Raw genomic sequence first — 21,662 nt, 5'->3', positions numbered from 1 at the left:
CTTCGACTTCGAATATCGAAGTCGAAGGATTTACCGCAATTAGTTCGATCAAACGATTCTAAGGATTGAACGATTCTAAGGATTTTAATCAATCGATCGAACGATTTTTCTATGACCAAAAAAACCTTAGAAAGCCTATGGGGACCTTCCCCATAGGCTAACATTGAGGTCCGGTAGGTTTTAGGTGGCGAAGTAGGGGGTCGAAGTTTTTTTTAAAGAGACAGTACTTCGACTATCGAATGGTCGAATATTCGAACGATTTTTAGTACTTAAAGGGGTATTATGTCGTTTTTCACTGCCCGTTGTAGGAGTTTGATTCTGGTGCTTCTGAGCTTTGAGCTAATTCTGTCTGAACCTGTTTTGATTCCTGTTGTGACCCTTGCCTGGCTTTTGACTATTCTGACCTCTGGATCCTGACACTTGCCTGAATACCTACTACCCCTTCTGCTAAATCCTTTCTAATTGATTCTCTGCCTGCCTTGACCCAGCCTGACCTGACAACTAGTTTGCCTAATGCCTTGTACTACGACCTTCTGCCCAAAGACTCTCGCTAACAGTCATGCCCCTCTGCCTATCCAGAACCTCTAGCCTTGCACCTCTCGTTTAAGTCCTGGTGGCATCCAAGTAGCCAAGGGCTCCTCCCGAGGCCAAAGGCGGTCACACTACAGGTGAAGCACGAGCCGAGACCAGGGTGCTTGGCATTTGTTCTGGTGTTGTGTGCCGACCACGACACTATATTTATACTGCACCATATAGTTTTGGAATCATGAATGACTGGTAGATATGGCAATGGTTTATATATATATATACCTGGGGTTTTCCGAATAATGGATATTTCCGTAATTTGAGTCTTCATGCCTTATGTCTACTAGAAATTTATTTAAACATTAAATAAACCCAATAGGCTGGTTTTGCTTCCAATAAGGATTAGTTATTTCTCAGTTGAGATCAAGTACAAGCTACTGTTTTATTATTACAGAGAAAAAGGAAATCATTTTTAAAAAATTGGATTATTTGGATAAAATGGAGTCTATGGGAGACATTCTATAATTCGGAATTCGGAGCTTTCTGGATATCGGGTTTCTGGATAAGGGATCCTATACCTGTGTGTGTGTGTGTGTGTGTGTGTGTGTGTGTGTGTGTGTGTGTGTGTGTGTGTGTGTGTGTGTGTGTGTGTGTATATATATATATATAGATAGATAGATAGATAGATAGATAGATAGATAGATAGATAGATAGATAGATATAGAAATATAACCTGGCTGTGAGTTATGGGAGCCCTGAACAAATAAAGGACCTCAAAAATACAGGATACTTAATTACTTAATACAGGAATACTTACTCTAGATTTGCTCAACTACACAATCCAAGCCAGGTGTTTGAGCAGTACAATGGTTTCTATAATAGCACAGACCTTAACAGGATATAAACTGGCTTTGCAACTTTTCAATATGTGATAATCACTGTATTACAATAGCCATGAGATCTAATGAAATGAAACCTGTCTCCCTGGGAAATGGAATCTCTATATAAAAGTGAAAGGAGCACCTGCCTACTTCACGTGCAATTATCCCAGACTTCTATTGAAATGAAATGAAAAAGAGGAATGGACAAATGCAATTACATTCTGAAATAAGAATACAGGAAACAGCCAAACTGAAATAGAATTGTGTTTATAAACAGGATGTTTTTCTATTATAATGACCAGCATACACACTTATTAATGCCTGACATTTGCAGGTTTTTATTAAAACTGGTTTATATAGAAAATAATAATATCATTATTAAAATATACTACTTTAAAAAAAGTGTGTGTCTCGGAGCTATTTTCTTAAAAATCCTGGTCACACTGCTGTCAATATCAGTATAGCTTTCCCCACCCAGAGTGTGTGCTGTGTGTTCTTGGGGAGTTCTTGGGAACTGTAACAGCATAGTCTTTTCATATTGTGTACCCCCATTAGCTCTGAAATTAGAGGAAAATGCCACGTAGCGTGCAAGGGGAATTTTTTTATAACACTTTTTGACATGATATTAGTTCATAACTAGCTCAAGCTATTCCTGACAAGGTATTTCAAACATAACACATAATTATTAGTGATCTAAATAATTATGTTTTTCCTCAACTTCTCGCAAGGAAACTAATTGGTTGTTTTTTTTAGAGCTTTCGAGGAAAACTAAGAAAAATTTTTGGGAAAAATTCATGAAAAAATTGCGAAATTCTGAGCTTTTCCCGCAAACGTAATTTTCGCGAAAATGAAATAATAAATAAGCGTGGAAAAACCCGAGCAGGTTGGATCTGAGTTTGTAGCAGCCGATATTGAGATAAATTCGGACCTTGATAAATAACCCCCTAAATGTCAGTAAGGCTACAAACAATTCCAAATTGGTCACTGCAACTCTCCCATTGACATATATAGGAATTCGTCAGGTTTTAGGTGGAGAATAGTCGAATTCCTAAACGCCAGAGTCGAAAATCAAATTACAAGTTTCTTTTTAAAAAGAAACTTGAATCGCGTTTGGATAATTCATTAGTCAACTTTGACAGATTTGACCATAAAATTTTTTAGAAAATGTAAATTTTCAATTTAACCCATAATAAATCTGCCCCTTAACCATTACTTTATTAATGAGCATGACTTCTGTACAACTCCACTAGAATGCATCAAATCTTTGTAGAACATCATTTGTTGTAGGCACGCATCCTTGTGACAGAGTAGCAGGCTATCACCATAGTAACATAACCAGCCATATCTCATTTCCACCAAGTCAAGGTAATGTCATAGATTTGTACCCAGTGAAACATACTTGTAAATTGTACGAACCTTAAATGGGACTGAATGCTATTTCACATACCATTTATCAACATTCTTATTTAAGTGGTTTGAGAGGTTTTAGAAACCAAAAAAACGAATTTTCTCTAAAACCACAAATGCCAAGTAAATTATTAAACAAGCCTAATATAAAAGCACAAACTAATAAAAATGTTGGACTAATCCGAATACTAATATGAAAACCTTGAAATCCAAGTTGTTGTTCAAAAACAAGCAAAAAAAAACCAAAGCTTTAATTAAAGAAGGATTTTACATTTGGTAAAGGACAGTTCCCGTTGACTTCTATATGACCTCAACAGCTTTTAGATGGCAAAGTAGTGTATTAGTGTTTTTTGTGTTTTTTTCATTTAATAAATTACGAATTTTTCATAGTTTAGAGTAAATAGTACAGTTTATATTTTCCGAAGCTAAAAAATAGGATTCGTGAAAACAAATTAAATATTAACGTGGTAAATCGGTCCCAAAAAAGATTACAAAGAGAACCTAAGGTCTAACTTGGATGTAAAAAAAATATATTTGTACATGGGCTTATCAGTCGGATTGCTACACAAAAGTGCTGGTTCTTGCATTTCTGGGCTAACCACTGACCCAATACATGGGCCACATTACGTAGCTCATCTGCTGGCTAGGTTTGATTTTGGTTGGATATCTTTGGTGCAGTTGTACTAAAGTTTGAATGGAGGAATTGCTCAGTTGTGAACTACACACACACAACAATACTGATACAATTCAGAAAGAAACTGATTACACTGCATTAAAAAATCTGTGTTTTAACAGTATTTGCTCTGGGTGTGACATAACATTTTAGGGGATTATTTATCAATTTATAGGTCGAATTTTAGAGTTTTTTATAACTTGAATGAACTCACAACTCAAATGGTTTCTTATTTAAGAAAAAACACGAATGGAAAAAGCTCAATTCAGCAAGTTTGAGTTGCAAAACCTGAAAACTCAAATCAATCGAGTTTTCGACAAAAAAACCCCAAAATCACTTGAATTGATTGAGTTTTGAGGCAAAACCCTCCAAAAAAACTTGAACATCATGAATGCTATTAACGTCTTCAAATGGTTCAAGTGACCTCTGCCATTGACTCCTACATGACTCTGACAGGTTTTAGATGGTGTATTTTCAGATTCAAGCTATTTCCATGGTCAGGGTATAATAAAAATGAAAATTTGAGGTTTTTTTACTTGAAAATTTTTGAGCAAAAAAATAACCTTGAAAACTCAAATTTTCATGCAAAACATGCCAATCCTTAATGAATCTGACCCTTAATTTATTAAATAAATGTTTGTGTGTTTTACTTCAGCCAAAACAATATCTACGATACAGCTTCCTGTTTCATGTTCATGTGGCTTTGATGGTTTGTGATTATATGCCTGGTTTATCAATGTTATATTATTAAGCAAATACCTAATTTTTATAGGTCCTCTTTTATTCAGTTAGTTATTCAACTATTTAATCTGAGTGATACACATGTGACATGAAATAAAGAAATACATTTTGTTTCAGATTTTGCAGTTTGTGCACTAGGGCTGAAGCTATTTACACTGCAGCTAAAATACTTCCTCTGTACAAGCAAACTAAAACCCACTGCAGCCAGCTACTGTGACTAGAACAAATTGCTATGTCTGGGAGTTCAAGTGCATTAAGTTACAAAGGCTGTTGGAGATTTTAAAGTGTCAAATGTGTATTTTAAAATAGACTACCTAGTTTATTATTTTAACAGAGCCCAAGCTGTTCTATAGGTGAGAGTCTTTCCAAAAGACCTAGCATTTCAAAATGAGTAATACTAAAAGAACTGGCTTTCTATATTTTCCCCAGCAGATTTTAAATTAAAGCTACATACCAACATACCTTGGTAGATTGGCTTTTTACAAAATCTAAAACTGAACCAAATATGAAAAGAAAATCCATAACAAAGGGGAAATTCTAATTAGTGCAAATGTGTATTATCTGTAGACTGTAATCTCAGCTCAGATAGCATTTATCATTATTTACTTTATTTATATTTAATTCTGTTTTCCTTTCTCTGACCTAAAACAGAATATTCTTTTTGCAGTGTAAGAGCGTTGAATAAAGTTATGTGTGATGCAATTCCTGGCACCTTCTGATATCTTGTTATATCTTGAAAAATAGGGGTAACCTATGCTTAAGTGTGGCACTGTCCAACCACGCAAGGACAACCCTATCAAACGGGTTGTGTCTTTGTTTGCATAGTTAACATACTTATTTTTATTCAGTTACAACCTCCCTTCCCTGGCTGCCATTTCAGTTCACCTTTCATTCCACCATTTGGTTAGTGGCCTCTTACTGTGTATATAACAAGGTTAAACATAAAATAAAGATACAATGCTTTAGTCATCCTGCTTTTATTTTAAATGTATTTGCAAAAATGTTTTGTCACAAAATTGTCCTAATAACTGTCAGTTTGAGCTTCTAGGAATAACTTAAAATTATATTATGCTTTAATTTTATAGTGTTAGATATTTTGAGATCTGAATACAATTTAGGGGCTGGTTTATTTACAATCTAACTAGGAAATCCAAGAGGATCCCTAGCAGTTTGATTTATTCTATGATTTAACAACACTTTGCTGACTGCCAGAAACAGTTTCAGGAGTCAGGAAAGTGTTAATGAATCAAGCATTTATCATTGCTAATAGATATGCCAATATATCTGAAAGTATTTGACTGGTCAAAGCAGTCAATTCATTTCCTATGGGTTTCAGTTCTGCATACTAACACCTCTCTGAATTGTTAATCACTATGCACTAAGTGTCCAGGCTACTTAAAATGCAATACTCGGTCCTCCCAGTTATCCCGATGGACCAATGCCCTCAATTGTCAGAGGAAGCGGACTTTGATATCACTAAAGGCAAGTCTTCTGTGACTTAGAATGCATGCAGCTAAAAGATAGAAATGTTATTCTCTAATTTCCCACTGTGACGTGTGTGTCTGTGATGAGATAAAAGAAAATATAAACCCCCTGTTAAATTAGCCCTCTTGTACCTCTGTACATCCAACTGATGGCATCAGGCTAACATGTTGTGGAAAACATAACTGTTGAAGCATAAACAGACAATTCTGCTTGGGCAAGCCAAGTTAAAACCATGTATTGCACCTTACTGGACATCCAAAAAAATGTTTTTCTCCCATTGAGCTGTTGTGTATCTATGGCTCTGAAAAGGTGTATCTGATCATCAGAATCTTAAATGATTTAGCACCAACAGAGAGCAAAGTGTTGATTTCAAAATATCTCCACGAAAATTCACATTATAAGAGGGGAATCTTTTCCCTGCAGTAATTAAATAGTTAAAATGCTATTTACATTTATTTAAATACTTTCCTATACTTACACCTTATGCTAAAATGCTGGTAACAATTGCTTTGCTGCACAAGGTGCAAGATTCAAAATTGACTAGGGCGCCCAGTTGGCTTGGTCTGCCTAAGCCTTAATTACTATGGAATTCTAGGAAAAGCTGCATTGCAATTAACAAAGTGTGACTACTGTATATGCATCTGCTTTTACATATTGTTCCTGCCACAGTAACCTATATTTTGAAATGTTTCTAAAGTTGTATTCCTTAGGACATAAGTCTTATAACTTTAATAATCAATAAAAGGAGCATGAAAGCCATTGCATACTTTATCAGCAAAAATCATGCTTTTTCAGTTGACAACATTGTCAGGATAGTTAATCACTCCCACACAGCATGGTATTGACGTGGTGTGCTTGATAAATGGTCACCAAAGAAAAATCTGCCTCTCGCATGGAATTATCTGTCTCTCTCACCATGGCAGCAATTACAAAGCTGTGCATCCTTGAATACTGAAATATCACGTAGAGTAGAAGGAAGGAAAAGTGCAACATTCAAAATATCCTGCTGATTTCTGTCAATGCGGTCCATCCTGTTCACATGCATTTATCTTACATAAGGATGATGTGATTCCCTTTAAACAAACGTTTTCTAGCATTAAAACTCATATCATAAAACAATCAAGCCCATAACAGGGATCCGCATGTTATTTAGGACCTGAATAAACTAGATAGCTGCCAGCTTTTATTTATTTCAGGGTCTGGTCCTATTATTTTGAATATCTGTCCTAAGAAACTATAGCCCCATAATCTCTAATGGCTTGCTATTGTCCATTTTCTAGTCTGATGTCTACCATTTTGTTAAAGGAAACTTACTAACTCTATACACTGTTGTTAATTATGCCTATAACACAGACAGTATATGATGCCAAGAGTGTGTTCTGAAAGACTCTAATATTTACAAAATTCAAACAGTACTGAATAATTTTCAATTGTTTTGTATTTTTTTTGTTCGACTCATGGTACCATTCCATTATAGTCTATGACATATATTTAAAGGAAAGCTAAAGGTATAATCACTGAGAGGGCCAAAATGTTAGGCACAACCCAGCACTGTATTTAGGTTCGGAGCTCGGCTCCCCCCCCCCAGTTGCGTTTGATGTCACATGCTTGGTGTTTGACATAATTTCAGCTGCCTATGCACACAAAAATTCACTTCTAGCCCCTCACATGGCTGGGGAGTTTTTTATTTATGTCATTTGTTATATAGGCATCTGAGGGCACCCCTTTAAAGCTGCTGCCCTAGGCACAGGCCATCGGGTACCTGTTTATATAAATATGACCCTGGCACCCCCCAATATTTATTATTGCTTACCTGATATTTCTTTAGAAGCTTATCCTTGCCATCTGCTTTGGCTTCTACTATCTTTTCTTTGTTGCGGCCAGGCAGTGCACAGTAGAGTGAAAAGACAGTGCAGTTTTAAGCAAACAGGAACACCAAGCCGGAGTATCATATAAGCAGTCATAATCATTGGGTAGTGTCTAAGATTTCTCCATTGAACATACCTTACAAGATAAGCTGTATATCACGTTCTAAATATGGCTGAAAGGCTTCCAACTGTATTTGGAAAATCTGATATATTGATAGTAAATTCCCAAAAATTAAATATACACATATCCAATAAGAAATTGTACCATAATGCACATTAGAGCTCCATGTGCATATGCCCCAAACCTTACAGCTTAGGGAGCAGATAGCTAGCAAAATTTTAAAAAGTGAGCAGGCACGCTGAAACTCATAGGGGCCCATTTATTAAGCCTCAATTTTTTCTGGTTCTCCAATTATTCATGGAAAAACACAATTTTTAATTTTTAGAGCGTTATCATACCCCTGCTAAAAATCCAAATCCATAAAATACTCCATCTCAGACCTGTCGAGGTCATGTCGAAGTCAGTGGCAGATGTCCCTGAAGTTGTTTCTTAAAATGATAATAATCCAAAAAAGTTGAGTTTTCCTTCTGATAATCCAAAAAAGTTAAGTTTTCGTACAATACAAATTGACACTCGAACGTTATCAAAATTATTGATAAATGAGTTCAATTTGTGGAAGAAAGTTTGGTCGATTTTGAGATCAATTAGTAAATAACCCCCTTAGTGTAAATAAATGCAGGGAATGTTTATTTTGAAATTAAATTTCATATGGAAAAATGCGTTTAATGCCTAAACATGGACACGTAGGGGCACATTTACTTAGCTCGAGTGAAGGAATAGAATAAAAAATACTTTTAATTTCTAAGTGTTTTTTTGGCTACTTCGACCTTCGATTACGTCTTCGACTTCGAATTGAGCGATTCGAATTAAAAATCGTTCGACTATTCGACCAAGTACTGTCTCTTTAAAAAAAACTTTGATCCCCTACTTTGCCACCTACTTCGAACCTCAATGTTAGCCTATGGGGAAGGTCCCCATAGGCTTTCTGAGCTTTTTTTGATCGAAGGAATTTCGTTCGATCGATGGATTAAAATCCTTCGAGTCGTTCGAATAGAAGGATTCGATTGAACGATTTTTCCTTCGATCGTTTGATCAAATGAATTGCGGTAAATCCTTAGACTTCTATATTAGATTAGAAGTATTTAACTTCGACAGTCGAATATCGAGGGTTAATTAACCCTCGATATTCGACCCTAAGTAAATGTGCCCCGTAGTCATAGGCTAAAATTAAATCATGTTCCTGGAGCAGTCATCAGGGGTAAAGGTGATGATCACAAAAAATTCCACAGTATACAGCTGAAATAGCTCTCACACAGAGTCTGGCTTTTACTTGAAAAAGTGTTTGTTGAAGGATAATGTTCAAGTGGCGAATAAAGTGGAGAAATACAATAGACAAGTAGCTGTGTAAATCAAGATGGTAGTTTGCCCTGATCTTTAAGTTCCCTCCTATTTTCTGCTTCTACACTGATTTCTTCTTAACCTGCAGCTGAGGATTTGCAGTTGGCCCTTCAGTTAGTGACATTAATAATAAGCAAAGGGAATTTATATTTTTGGAGCGCAAAAGGTGGACATGTTTCATTGTGAAATGGAAGGTCTGTTAGTAGAAGGGGTCAAATCAATCTTTATGTGCCTGAAACTTTACCTGTCATTGTTAGGTGCAGTTTTATGAGGGTTTTATATTGCTTTTATTGCTTTCGATAAATCTGCCTCACTATCTACTCTTTGCAGCTATTTTTTTCAGCTGAGCACTCATTAGTAGCAATTTGTATCTTGTTGTACCCATGGTTTCCTATGACTAGGCTATTGATAGCAGGCCCTCTAAGTCTACTGTTTTATTCTGCAGCCCTTGTATTTTAATTTATCATAACTTGCTTGTGCTATGTATTTAATGGTTGATGATGAACAACTGTTGTGTGCTGTCTAATTTTTTGCTACCGTGGATCTGCATGAAGTTTAAAAAACTGTTTTATTTATTTTTTATAAAAATGAGTGCAATTGAATGCAATCTGTATCTTATATAAAACTTAGGACAGATGGAAAGTGCGACCCTTTAGTTCGGTATTAACCTAAAGAATTTAAAGAAAACATAGCTGCACTATATCATTATACAAATGTTTGCTTATAGAATTTACATTCTACTTAGAGGAGTCTGATGAATTTATCTCTGTCCAATTAATATATGGATATATGTATTAAACAACTGACAAAGTTCCCTATACACGCCCCTGTGGTGCAATCCCCTGTTACATAATTTCCTCACAATACCTGAAGTTCCAAATCAAATATGTTGCTCAATTATATTATGCCCAAGGGTTAAAGCCATTTGCAGCCCTAACTATGGAATATAAACTCCCTAGAACCATGTGGTTTAGGTATCTACAGCTCAGACATGAGGCTACTAGCCAATTCCCTGATCCTCCCAAGGTAACTCTGTCCCAACTAGAGGAACTATCAAGGACACCGGGTCATAAACAAATGGTATCTTGCATCTACTCCATCCTCAATACGCAAAGAGGTAACCTCTTTGCACAATGCAATACTTAATGGACTTCAGCTATCCCACAGCTAGACTCTGATGATTCTGATTACCTCACTCACTCATACTTACCCTCTGTAATTAGTAGTAACGATATTATGATACAATATCGTATGATCCATAGAACCTACCTCACACCAATCGGATTGCACTCGATGGGCCTTAAATCAGATAATTTATGTTTTAAATGTGGAACGAATCCAGGCACATTCTTTTATATGTTTTGGACCTGCCCACTGGTCGTTAAATTTTGGGGGACAGTGGGGTCATTTGCAGGGGAAACACTAGATATGCCAAATGTGTGGTCCCCCCATTGTTATTGTCATTGATATATCATTTATTATTGTACATGAAGATGAAATCAATAAATACATTTTTTTAAAGATTCATTAAATATGGGTCTGTGCAATATCAGAGCAGGGCTTAGGCTGGAATTTATTACTTCATGATGGCACCTTTTCTCTCTATTTTGTCACATTTCTTTTAAAAGTGTTCACTATGTTCATGGTTTTGCACAACTGACCAGATGTGCAGGCTTCACTGAACAGAATTATCATCCACCCAAGGGCTGCTTAATATATATGTATATATTAATGTTTTGGATATTACAGAGATATCTGTGCATTGAAAATACATAATTAATTGCACTTTATCCATGCTAATTTAAATGTGATTGTTTTAAAATCTCCTTTGAGATGCTGCTTTTCAGTATTTATTGCTGCTTTTAAGGTGCAGGGATTTACTGTTTATTCTTCTTTGGGAATGCTGGTTTGTTTCCGATGCTTTGCTGTCCATCTGTTAAAGCAAGATTGCCACATATAATTCCTGCTTTACATAGGGTTATCTCTATCTTGTTGTTCTACTTTTGGTATTCAGTATTCCACAGATGCTGAATTTTGGATTTATTCCATCACAATAACAAGTATATCATAAGGTGACATTTTAAACCTGTTCTCATGCCTGAGCTGAACACAGTAAACAGTCTCAAAACTTTAGAACTGGCACCCTCAATACAGTGTGCATCCTACCCACAACATGCATCACTAATTAGCATTCACATTGGTAAATTGCCCAGTGTGTTCCTTTTTTGTTGGCTTTGGCTTCTTCCAGGATCTCAAAACTAAGTAGATACAGTATTTAAATACTGCATGGAGTAAAAACATGGTTGAATTAATTAATGGGAGAAAACCCAATTCCGATCAAAAAATCTAAATCACAATGTTCCATTCATTGCATTGAAGTTGTTAAACACATACCAATCTTTGACTTCTATAGAAACTCTCAAGATTTTAGCTGATGAATGTTTTCATTCAACTTTTCCAGCATTTTTCGATCAATAAAACATGGGAAACTCAGATTCAGACCTTTTAAGATTTTTTGCAATTTTCTCAAATCACAGAAAAAAGTGGTCTTGAATCCTAATAATTTGACCTTTAGAGTTAAAAGTGCAGAAGCTTTATTAACAATTATGAGTTACAGTATTTTTTGGTAGAGTTGCTAGAATTGTGAATTAATTGCTTGTTTGTTACGTTGTTTTATGTATTTGAATCTAGAATAGATAGCTAAATCAGTGGGACCACAATGTCCAGCCATATCTAGTCTGATGGCATTTAAAAGGAAACTATATCCTTTTAAAAACCATTATTGTATTCACCAGAATAACAGAAATGTTAAAAATATGAATACAGGTATGGGACCTGTTATCCAGAAGGCTCGGACCTGGGGCTTTCTGGATAAAGGATCTTTCCATAATTTGGATGTCCATACCTTGTCTACTAAAAAATCATGTAAACATGAAATAAACCCAATATGCTGGTTTTGCCTCTAATAAGGATTCATTATATCTTGTTTTGGATCAAGTACAAGGTACTGTTTTATTATTACAGAGAAAAAGAAAATCATTTTTAAAAATTTGGATTATTTGGATAAAATGGAGTCTATGGGAGAAGGCCTTTCCATAATTCAGAGCTTTCAGGATAACAGGTTTCCAAATAATGGATCCCATACATACTATCAAACAATTAAAAAATGGGAAAACACCGGGACCTGATGGCCTTTCAGCGGAATTCTATAAACACCTATCACCAGACCTAACACCCCTTCTATCTAAACTATATAATGACACTTTACAAGGCACACCCCTATGGCATGAAGCCAACGTAGCTAGAATAATACTGATTCCCAAAGAAGGAAGGGATTTAACAAACCCGACTTCATATCGTCCAATATCATTACTTAATCAAGACCTCAAAATACTGACTAAAATAATGGCAGATAGATTGCAACAAATACTACCCTCAATACTTACCGAACACCAAGTAGGATTTCTCAAACACCGTCACCCAGTCCAGGCACTCAGGAAGATAATAACGGCAGTCTATCACAGTAACCTGGAAAAAAGAAAACACGGCATGTTAATAAACCTGGATGCGGACAAAGCTTTTGATAGGATATCTCACGCACATCTACGCCGCCTACTTAAATTCCAACATTTTGGCATTCAAACCTTCAATCTATATAAAACATTATACTCTTCACCCACTACATTTCTGACAGTAAACAACGCTAACTCCGACAGATTTGCGATCAGCAGAGGTACTCGTCAAGGCTGCCCCTTGTCGCCTCTTTTTTTTAACATAGCGATTGATCCTCTGTTAAGACACATACTGAAATGCCAACAATTGCAAGGGATACAAATAGGCCAAACAAATCTTAAAGTGACAGCTTTTGCTGATGATATCCTGCTTTTTATCTATCAACCTAAAACAGAAATACCTGTTCTCTTGCGCATTATACAGAGATTTGGCAAAATAGCTGGATTTCAAATCAATTTAGATAAATCAGAAGCCCTTCAGCTACACCACACAGATAAGACAGATTGGCTCTCACATTTCCCTTTTAAGAAGACAACACAAAATATTAAATATCTAGGAATTCAAATCCCCTCACATCACAAAGATTTCTACCCCTTAAATATAAGAAAAATCATTGACGCTATACAACAGGAGACACAGCAATGGAAACATATTAACCTGACCTTCCTGGGCAGAATACATTTCATTAAAATGATTTTATTCCCCAAACTCTTATATCCATTACAGATGTTGCCATTCTGCATTAAGCCAACTGATCAAAAACGATTAAACCAAATATTCAGAACCTTCATATGGGACAAAAAACGTCCCCGAATCAGTCTCTTTAAATTACAACAACCTAAAAATCGTGGTGGCCTCAATTTCCCAGACATTAAAGCTTATAACGAAGCAGCCCTTCTTCGATATGCGGGTGACTGGATTCTTAACAGAAATGTCTACACGACGCTCTCCTTGGACCAATATCAAACTGACAACCTATCATTAAATTATCTATTGCACACACCTATACAGAATATTCAAACGCACATCAAAAATAACCCATTATTCCTAGACACATACAAAGCATGGCACTCAACCAGGAAAAGACAAAACATCCCCCTATTTGTCATGGGTTGGCAACAAAAGCTTCCCACAGGGTATACGAAATCCTATCCTTCCTCACTGGAGTATGAACGGTTTACATAACATACATGACATACTAGACAACGAATATACAGTATTCTCTTTAGATAAACTAAAGGAAAAATTTCCGTTTACAGCCACCCATTTGTACTTAACTCTACAAATTATTCACTTTGCGAAAACCACGATAGAACCCCTAACAAATAGCGACAAACACAACATATTGAACCAACTCTGGAAACACAAAAACGAAAAACTCACTACTTCGCACATATACCAGGCCATCAAACTGTTAATAGACATAGATAACGAAGATAAACCCAATTTTAATTGGATTGCAGAGATTCCTAATGTCACAGAATCAGATATTCTGAAACAACATACTAAAATTATGACACTACTCCCGGCTAGTAGATACCAAGAAATGTCTCTGCAGATTCTACATAATTCATACCTCACTCCGCTTAGGAGATTTAAGATGGGTAACCTCTCCTCAACTGAATGCTTGAAATGCCGCACTCCCGAAGCAAACCTAATACACACATTATGGTCATGTCCTTTAATGCAATCTTTTTGGACAGAAGTTACTTCTTATGGTGCACAGATGATTGGGCAACCCCTCCAACCACACGTGGAATGGGCTTTATTCACTAACTCGTTTACACAAATTACGAAAACAGACAAACACCTAATAGGACGACTGGCAGCAGCAGCCAGGAAGACTATACTGCAACAATGGCTACACACTGAACCTCCCCCACTGATATTGGTAAAACAAAAACGACACCATATTTTCCACATGGACTGGCTAGAAACCATTACCAGGAAAGAACACGATACAATGAAATTCTTTAATACTTGGACGACCTACATAACACACCTTCCCCAACAAATCAAACACCTCACAATTTATACTTTTAGACATACCTCGTGGTATGATATGGAAACTTTGAAAGATAACCCTTTGGTCGTGGAATCATCCCAATATCTAATAGCGTTACAACAAGAACAATTGAAATCTGATACTGCACCTCCCAGGAGTCATCGGATTAACAGATTGCTAACCTCCTATTTAGACTGATCCCCATAGGACCTACCCCCATGCTATACACCATAATTGAGCTGATTGTTTGAGAAAATTGTTTAACTGTTTTCTACTTGATATTATAATCACTACAATTTTTGCTTTATGGAAACGTATATTATTGTATCATGTGATTTCGTTTTATTCTTGCAATAAAAACAAGTTTAAAAAAAAAAAAAAAAAAAATATAAATATTTTATGAATAATAAAAATGTAGAAACACAATCTTGTACAATAGCTATTTGGTTTTCTGGGAAAAGGAGAGACCACAATTGCTTATAAATTATTAATGAATGATCAGGAAAAAATGGTGCTTGTTTAGCTTTACAAAGCAGTTCCCACAAAAAAAAAACATTCAAACAAATATATGCATTATTAATCATGGGAATTTTCTGATCAAGAAAATTCATTAAAAAAAACCTTTGAGGTAAAGTAATAAAATCCACAAAATTTGTTCCAGGTCTCATAACTTATGGCAACCAGTCAAGTATTTGCTTTCAAAAGGCAGATTTGTAAATGCAAAGCTGTCAACATTCCCACATTTTCCAGGGGTTTTTATACTGTATATCATGTTTGGAAAGAGTGGTTTGTATATAATGCAGTGTGGTTTGGAGTAATGAAGGAGCGGCTGGGGCATAAATGGGCATAGTCAGACAGTGTCATAGTCATGTCAAAATTACTCATTGCATAAGTGAAGTTGATATTGGTATAAATTTTATTTTATTTAGAACGTGCACAAATTTGCTTCTCTGTATCTGCCAGTGTAAGATATTGGGGTGGGTTGTGGTAAGAGTTAATTTCCTTGTATAACTAGTGGATCCCTTATGTTTCAATCATCACAAGTGTTTTCTAAAGCAATAAAAAATAAATACCAGTTAGTTCCTACAACCATTTAAATACTGGATTTATAAAGGGCTACTCAGTACAAAGAACTGAAACAAGTATATTTCTGTCTTCTAGTATAATCAAATGCGGGCGATACTGAACTATAACTCAATTGTTGTAGCGTCGGGTGCAAGCTGGTGGTCCCCCTGCCAGGGACCCACATATAACTCCAAGAAACACACACTGCAGCACTCAGAATCCTGTGAAAAGTGATTTATTGTGCCAACAAACTGTAATAAAAACTCACCCTGGTCCAGTGAGCTGGCGGGGACTTCCGCTGTGCCTCCGATGGAGACGCCCACTGCATGGTGCTTCCTCTGCCGCTGATTTGTCTTAGGGCGCAAGCGGCGTGCACTTGTGGCTTTTACGTGCGCATTGATGCTGGCGTGTTAAGTCAGTGCGCAATAGCGCGAGTTTCAAATGTATTTAAAGGTGCTGTTATGATTGCCCATTGTTAGGTTCATCTTTGAGAGTTCCTGGGTGCTATTCATGATAAATTCTGATATCTGATTCCTGTTATGACCCCTGCCTGTTTTGACTACTCCGACTTCTGTGATCCTGACCCTTGCCTGGTAACCAGCTAATCTACACTCTGTAATCCGACCTGTGCCTGTTTGTAAACTCTTGATTGATCTCCTGGTTTTGACCCTTGCCTGTCTGACTTCGCTTGTATTCTGCCCGCACCGACCTGGCCTGTTTAACTACGCTTTCGTCTGTCCCTTGAACTGTGATCTTCTGCCCAAAAACTTTGTTTAACAATCGTGCCCCTCTGCTCGTCCAGAACTCTTGCTTGGCTCCTCTCTTTATTAGACCTGGCGGCATCCAATTAGCCGAGGGCTCCTCCCGAGGTGAAAGGCGGCTGTTAAAGGCCGAGACCAGGGAGCCTAGCATTGGTTCTGGATTCTGGGTGCTGATCATGACACAAACTAGGCAACGTTTCGGGCTAACGCCCTTTCTCAAGCCTGTGTCAGTTATATTTCTGTCTTCCTCCTCCAATGATTTATAGTTTATTAGTCACAAAATTATTCATGAGGTGAGGTAACATTCATTCACAACATTCTGTTTTGTTAATCCAGTAAATAGGAATAGGATTTTAATTGAATCTGGTTTTATACTACAGAATCTGTCCTGCTAGCTTCCAAGACAGAGCCATGCAAAGCTGGAACATCTTCAAAATTAAGAAAATATGCAAGACATTAAAATACTGCATGAAAGAAGAGATTTAAAAAAAATAATAATATCTAGGGATGCACCTAATCCACTCTTTTAGGATTTGGTTGAATCCTGAATCCTTTGTGAAAGATTTGGCCAAATACAGAACTGTATCTGAACCATAATTTGCAAATGTAAATGAGGGAAATGAGGTGGGAAGAGAACCATGCATGCAGTGCGAGGCTAAAAAAGTTGGCTTTTTTGTTGCGGCGAAAAGCCATGTGATTTTTTTGCATTTGGTTCGGCCAGGCACTTGGATTCATCCTGGATTCTGTGCAACCCTAATAATATGTAATGTCTTCCACACACACAGATATTTCAGATATTTTGGTAAATTTCTAACTGTTTGAAATGATCATTGGTAAATGTGAAAACTACCAGTAGTGGCTGATCAGTTGATGTAGAATTGGACTAATTGATGACCCAACATGGCACTTGTATGGGCTCTTGACCATCTTCAGTGTTGCAATCCAACCAATTGTCCAAACGTATCAATTGGTTAGATTGTTGCAATTTACTGACCCTTGTTGACCATAATTTACAAATATCCAACCATTCATTCACAAAAATATACAGAGAGAGAGATAGTAAACCAGTCATAGAATTAATGAACCATTTTGAAAAAGAATCCTAGGATTTAGTGGCTGATAGATACTTTTATGTATTTTTACCATACATGATATTTCAGACTTACAGTATAGGATACTTAAACATGTACCAACTGCATTTAACTAGCTTTAATGCATGACTGAAACACAGATCTCAAAATAAAATATGCTTAGAAAGTAGCAACTGGATCTGCAGTTTGTGAATTGTGAACCATATCCAATGTAGAACTGACAATTAATAAATTTGTTTTTTATGCTGTTTTTTCTCTTGCAGTATTTTGGAAGCCTTTTAATAATTTTCTGCATTGAGCTGTCTTGCGGAGTATGGACTTACGAACAGGAGATTACGGTATGTGTCAAACAAGCTGACAGTTAACTCCTCAATCAATGGTGTCCAACATTAAGTTCTCCTTTGGAGGCAGTCACCCCAATTTGTTTCTCATTGCTTCTTAATCCCTATACTTAATATTTCCAATTTCTTGCAGCAGTTTCAATATTATCTCAAAATGCATGCAGAAGAAGCAATCTTCTTGGTTACCTCTCCCATATAAATCAGTCAGCATAGACACACATCATTTTCATTATATCACAAACTGTGACTCATTGGTGCAGTGACCCCATGGTTTACATTCAGATGGGTATTGCTGCATTAGCATTTACCAGTTTGTCCTTAAATCTTGCTTTTTTTGCAGAAGGACTCCATAAGTGGATTTGTAAACTCATCTATCAGTTTATTATTGAGTATGCCAATTAAATTCATCTTCAGGCATCAATGGAAAGACCATGTGGCAGTAGAATAAGCAAAACAAAGGAAGCCGAAAAACACCTTATATGTTGTGAGTGTAAGGCCTATGGCACAAGAGCATTTTAAACAACTCTGTAGTAAAGTGGAACATAGTAGCAGTAGTCAGTATACCCCACATGCCATAAGTCTGAAAAGTAAAATAAATGTTAAACATGAAATAAACCTAATAAGACTATGTTGCACCCAATATTTAAAAAGTAAATAATGAAAAAAAATTTCAGAAATTTCAGAAATTTCTGGATGTCAGGTTTCTGGATAAGATATTGCATATATCTTATATATGATGGATTTTTTTGGCACAAGAACACCCGGTATGCTTTTATTTCAAGTGAATAACTTTATTTGGCCAATGTATTTTATAAACATTTATATTAACCATGTTCCAAGAAGTAAAGCTATCATTTGCACTTTGTGAGGAGAACCAATTTGCTTAGAAAACAAATCAGGAATCAAAAATGGTAAGAAATAGATACATATCTTACATGAAATTTCACCAGACATTACTTCTTTTACTCTCAGTTCCCCAGCCTTTCAGCAAAATATTTCATTTCATACACATAAAATATTGAAAATGCAAAGCAGACAGAGCTTTCACTTGGCCCTTCAAGGATCCGGTGTCCCCCAGCAGCAACTGTGCCTTCTGTATTTTAATATGCAACTGATCCTGATAGCTTCACCAGAATACAAGGAATGTACATTAGCCATTCCCCATTGTGTGTATGTAGCAATTCTTGATACATAAATAGCATTTACATTATAATTTACCTATACTTCACATTGAAGTGCTTCCATGTCCCCCATCCCTTGTATTTTCAATTAAAAAGCAATATTTGTAAAGTTTTGGCTCACTCACTTGGGTATATTCCACTTCTCCGAGAATGGGGTTAGATGGATTGGGAGATAACAGCTAATAATGTTTTTATTCTGTTGTGCGTAGCTCATAAATAATAGTTCTAAGCTGACAGATACTTTGTATTTAGCAAATTATACTTGAATTCATTAAACTCCATGATTAAACTATGTATTATTAAATTTCAGATTCCTGGAAACTTGTCAGATTTACTGAGGTAGTTATAAATCATGAATAATCACAATCATATTCCTAATTCAACAGTCATTTGAGGCCCAATGGACTAACTTGTTTTTTTAGATTTATAGCAAGAACATTGATGTACTAGAAGTTGTAAAAAACAGTAAAATAAATTGTCTAAAGCACTTAAAATATAAAATTATCCCTAAGATATAACATATAGGGATGCATCGAATCCAGGATTCAGTTGGGATTCGGCCTTTTTCAGCAGGATTCGGATTCGAATCCAAATCCTAATTTGCATATGCAAATTAAGGGTCGGGGAGGGAAATCACGTGACTTTTTGTCACAAAACAAGGAAGTAAAAAATGTTTTCCCCTTTCCACCCTAACTTGCATATGCAAATTAAGGATTCGGGGGTTCGGCCGAATCCAAAATAGTGGATTCAGTGCATCCTTAATAACATAGCATAGGTGATCAAGGAAAGCAAAATACTGGTTATAATTTGACAAAAGCCTATCACATATTCATTCATTTTTAACTGAAAACTAATTTCTTTCACTATCCATCTTGTGCCACCCCCAAACATGCATACAATAATTTACAGCAAATATGTGCAAGAGACAAGTATTATAGTGTGTAATTGCATTGACCGTATTTCTATTTTGCTTCCTAGCATACTGTAAATCAAAACAAATCCCAATGCAACATGCAAGGCTTTTTTTTTTGCGTTGTACACCTTCCTTTTGAGTGGAAAAAAAATTTACCTGCCCATTATCTGAAACAACGACCCCCCCCTTCACACAAGTCGTTTGAACCTTTATATGGCAGTACTTCAACATATGTGGATAAATATAAAGAACAAACCAATGAAAGTATATTAGTGTCACATGTATAAAATACATTTTCTGTAATGTAACTTCATTTCCTTTTTGTGGTCTGTACACACTTCTGTATGAGCACACGTTCTTTGTGTGTATGTATATTTTTATTTATATAAAGACCCCTGTCCCATTGAGCTTACAATGTAATTGTTTGGGAAACTTACAGAGACACAAATCGGATATCATGTGCTGTAAGTTACAGTGATTGCCACTGCCATATAAGTGCCAGTTCTTAGTTCAGGTGTTGTGAGTGCGCGTGCTCCAAGAGGAAGTCACTAAGGGGCAGATTCACTAAAGGGCGAAGTGGCTAACGCTAGTGACATTTCACCAGAAGTACCATCCACAGGGACATCACCAATTTACTAACAGGTGCAGGCGATAATTCGCTAGCAAACTGGACAGTCGCTAGCACACCCTATCGCCAGGCGACATTTTGCTCTAGCGAACGGGCATCGCTCCCCAAATTCATTAACATGCGAATTTTACTGAACGTTACCTCTTTCGTCAGAGTTACCTTCGTCACCTCAGACCAGGCGAACTGCTAAAATGAAGCTAGTTTAAATCTTCCTCAGTCTTATGTCAGTTACATCATATCTTGTCTGCCAGAAATGCATTAAAGCTGTAAAAACGCTGGCAGCTTGTACTTTTTTTTTAATCGGGATTGCCTGCAAAATAAAGGACAAGTTGCCAGCGTTTTACAACTTTAAAGGACCAGTAACGTTAAAAAAAATTTGTTCAAAATTCGTTAGTATAGAACGAAAAATCAACACCAAGGCAAATAAAACTTTTAAATTGCAAAGCCTTTATTAAGATATAACTTACCAAAACTCCACTTCCTGTCCTCTTCTAAAACGGCGAAAGGGCGACCATCCTTGCAGCGGTGTTCAACTTCTCCTCCTTGGCTATTCTCTCTGCAGCGCTTCCCCTATTCCCAGCAGTCAGACTTTGAATCCAGCCTTTCCTCGTCCGGCGAGGAAGAAGAAGAGGAGGAGGGCAGCCTCTGCCTCTCGAGCGGCAAGTGTTGTCTGCAGGCGCACCGATCTGCTGAAGAATATCCCCAAGCGCATGGATCAGTGCGACGTGGAGGAGCTGCGCAAACACAAGGCTTTCCACACGGCCAAGTACACAGCTCCTGCAAACCGTGGCATTCCGCTCCTCCTTTGAGCCGGGAGTGCTACCGGCTCGTAGCCCGCAATCGTAGCGCATCGATGGATAGCAAGTGGTTCGGCGCTACTGGAATCTAAAATCGCCACCTTCTCCTGCAGCAGCAGGGACTGCCTGCCCCAGGCACACTCAGGTGGGAACATCACGGGAACAAGGGGTTTGTCCATGCGCTTGTGCACTATAGTTCTGGGGATATTCTTCAGCAGATCGGTGCGCCTGCAGACAACACTTGCCGCTGGAGAGGCAGAGGCTGCCCTCCTCCTCTTCTTCTTTTTTGCCGGACGAGGAAAGGCTGGAGTCAAAGTCCGACTGCTGG

General features: G+C 36.9%; 1 protein-coding gene across 3 annotated transcripts in view; it reads left to right on the top strand.

Annotated features, from left to right (window-relative positions):
• Positions 1-21,662, top strand: part of tspan12.L (tetraspanin 12 L homeolog) — a 73,161-nt gene that overhangs the window by 24,848 nt on the left and 26,651 nt on the right. For all 3 annotated transcript variants that reach the window (XM_018252571.2, XM_041586403.1, XM_018252572.2), the window contains exon 5: positions 17,738-17,812. In XM_018252571.2, the coding sequence (XP_018108060.1) occupies positions 17,738-17,812 (75 nt within the window). The remainder of the gene's footprint in view (positions 1-17,737; positions 17,813-21,662) is intronic.

This window comes from Xenopus laevis, chromosome 3L, assembly GCF_017654675.1.
Source record: "Xenopus laevis strain J_2021 chromosome 3L, Xenopus_laevis_v10.1, whole genome shotgun sequence".
Classification (NCBI taxonomy): domain Eukaryota; kingdom Metazoa; phylum Chordata; class Amphibia; order Anura; family Pipidae; genus Xenopus; species Xenopus laevis.
The sequence above is the reverse complement of the archived record's forward strand: the minus strand, read 5'-3'. Positions and strand labels throughout refer to the sequence as shown.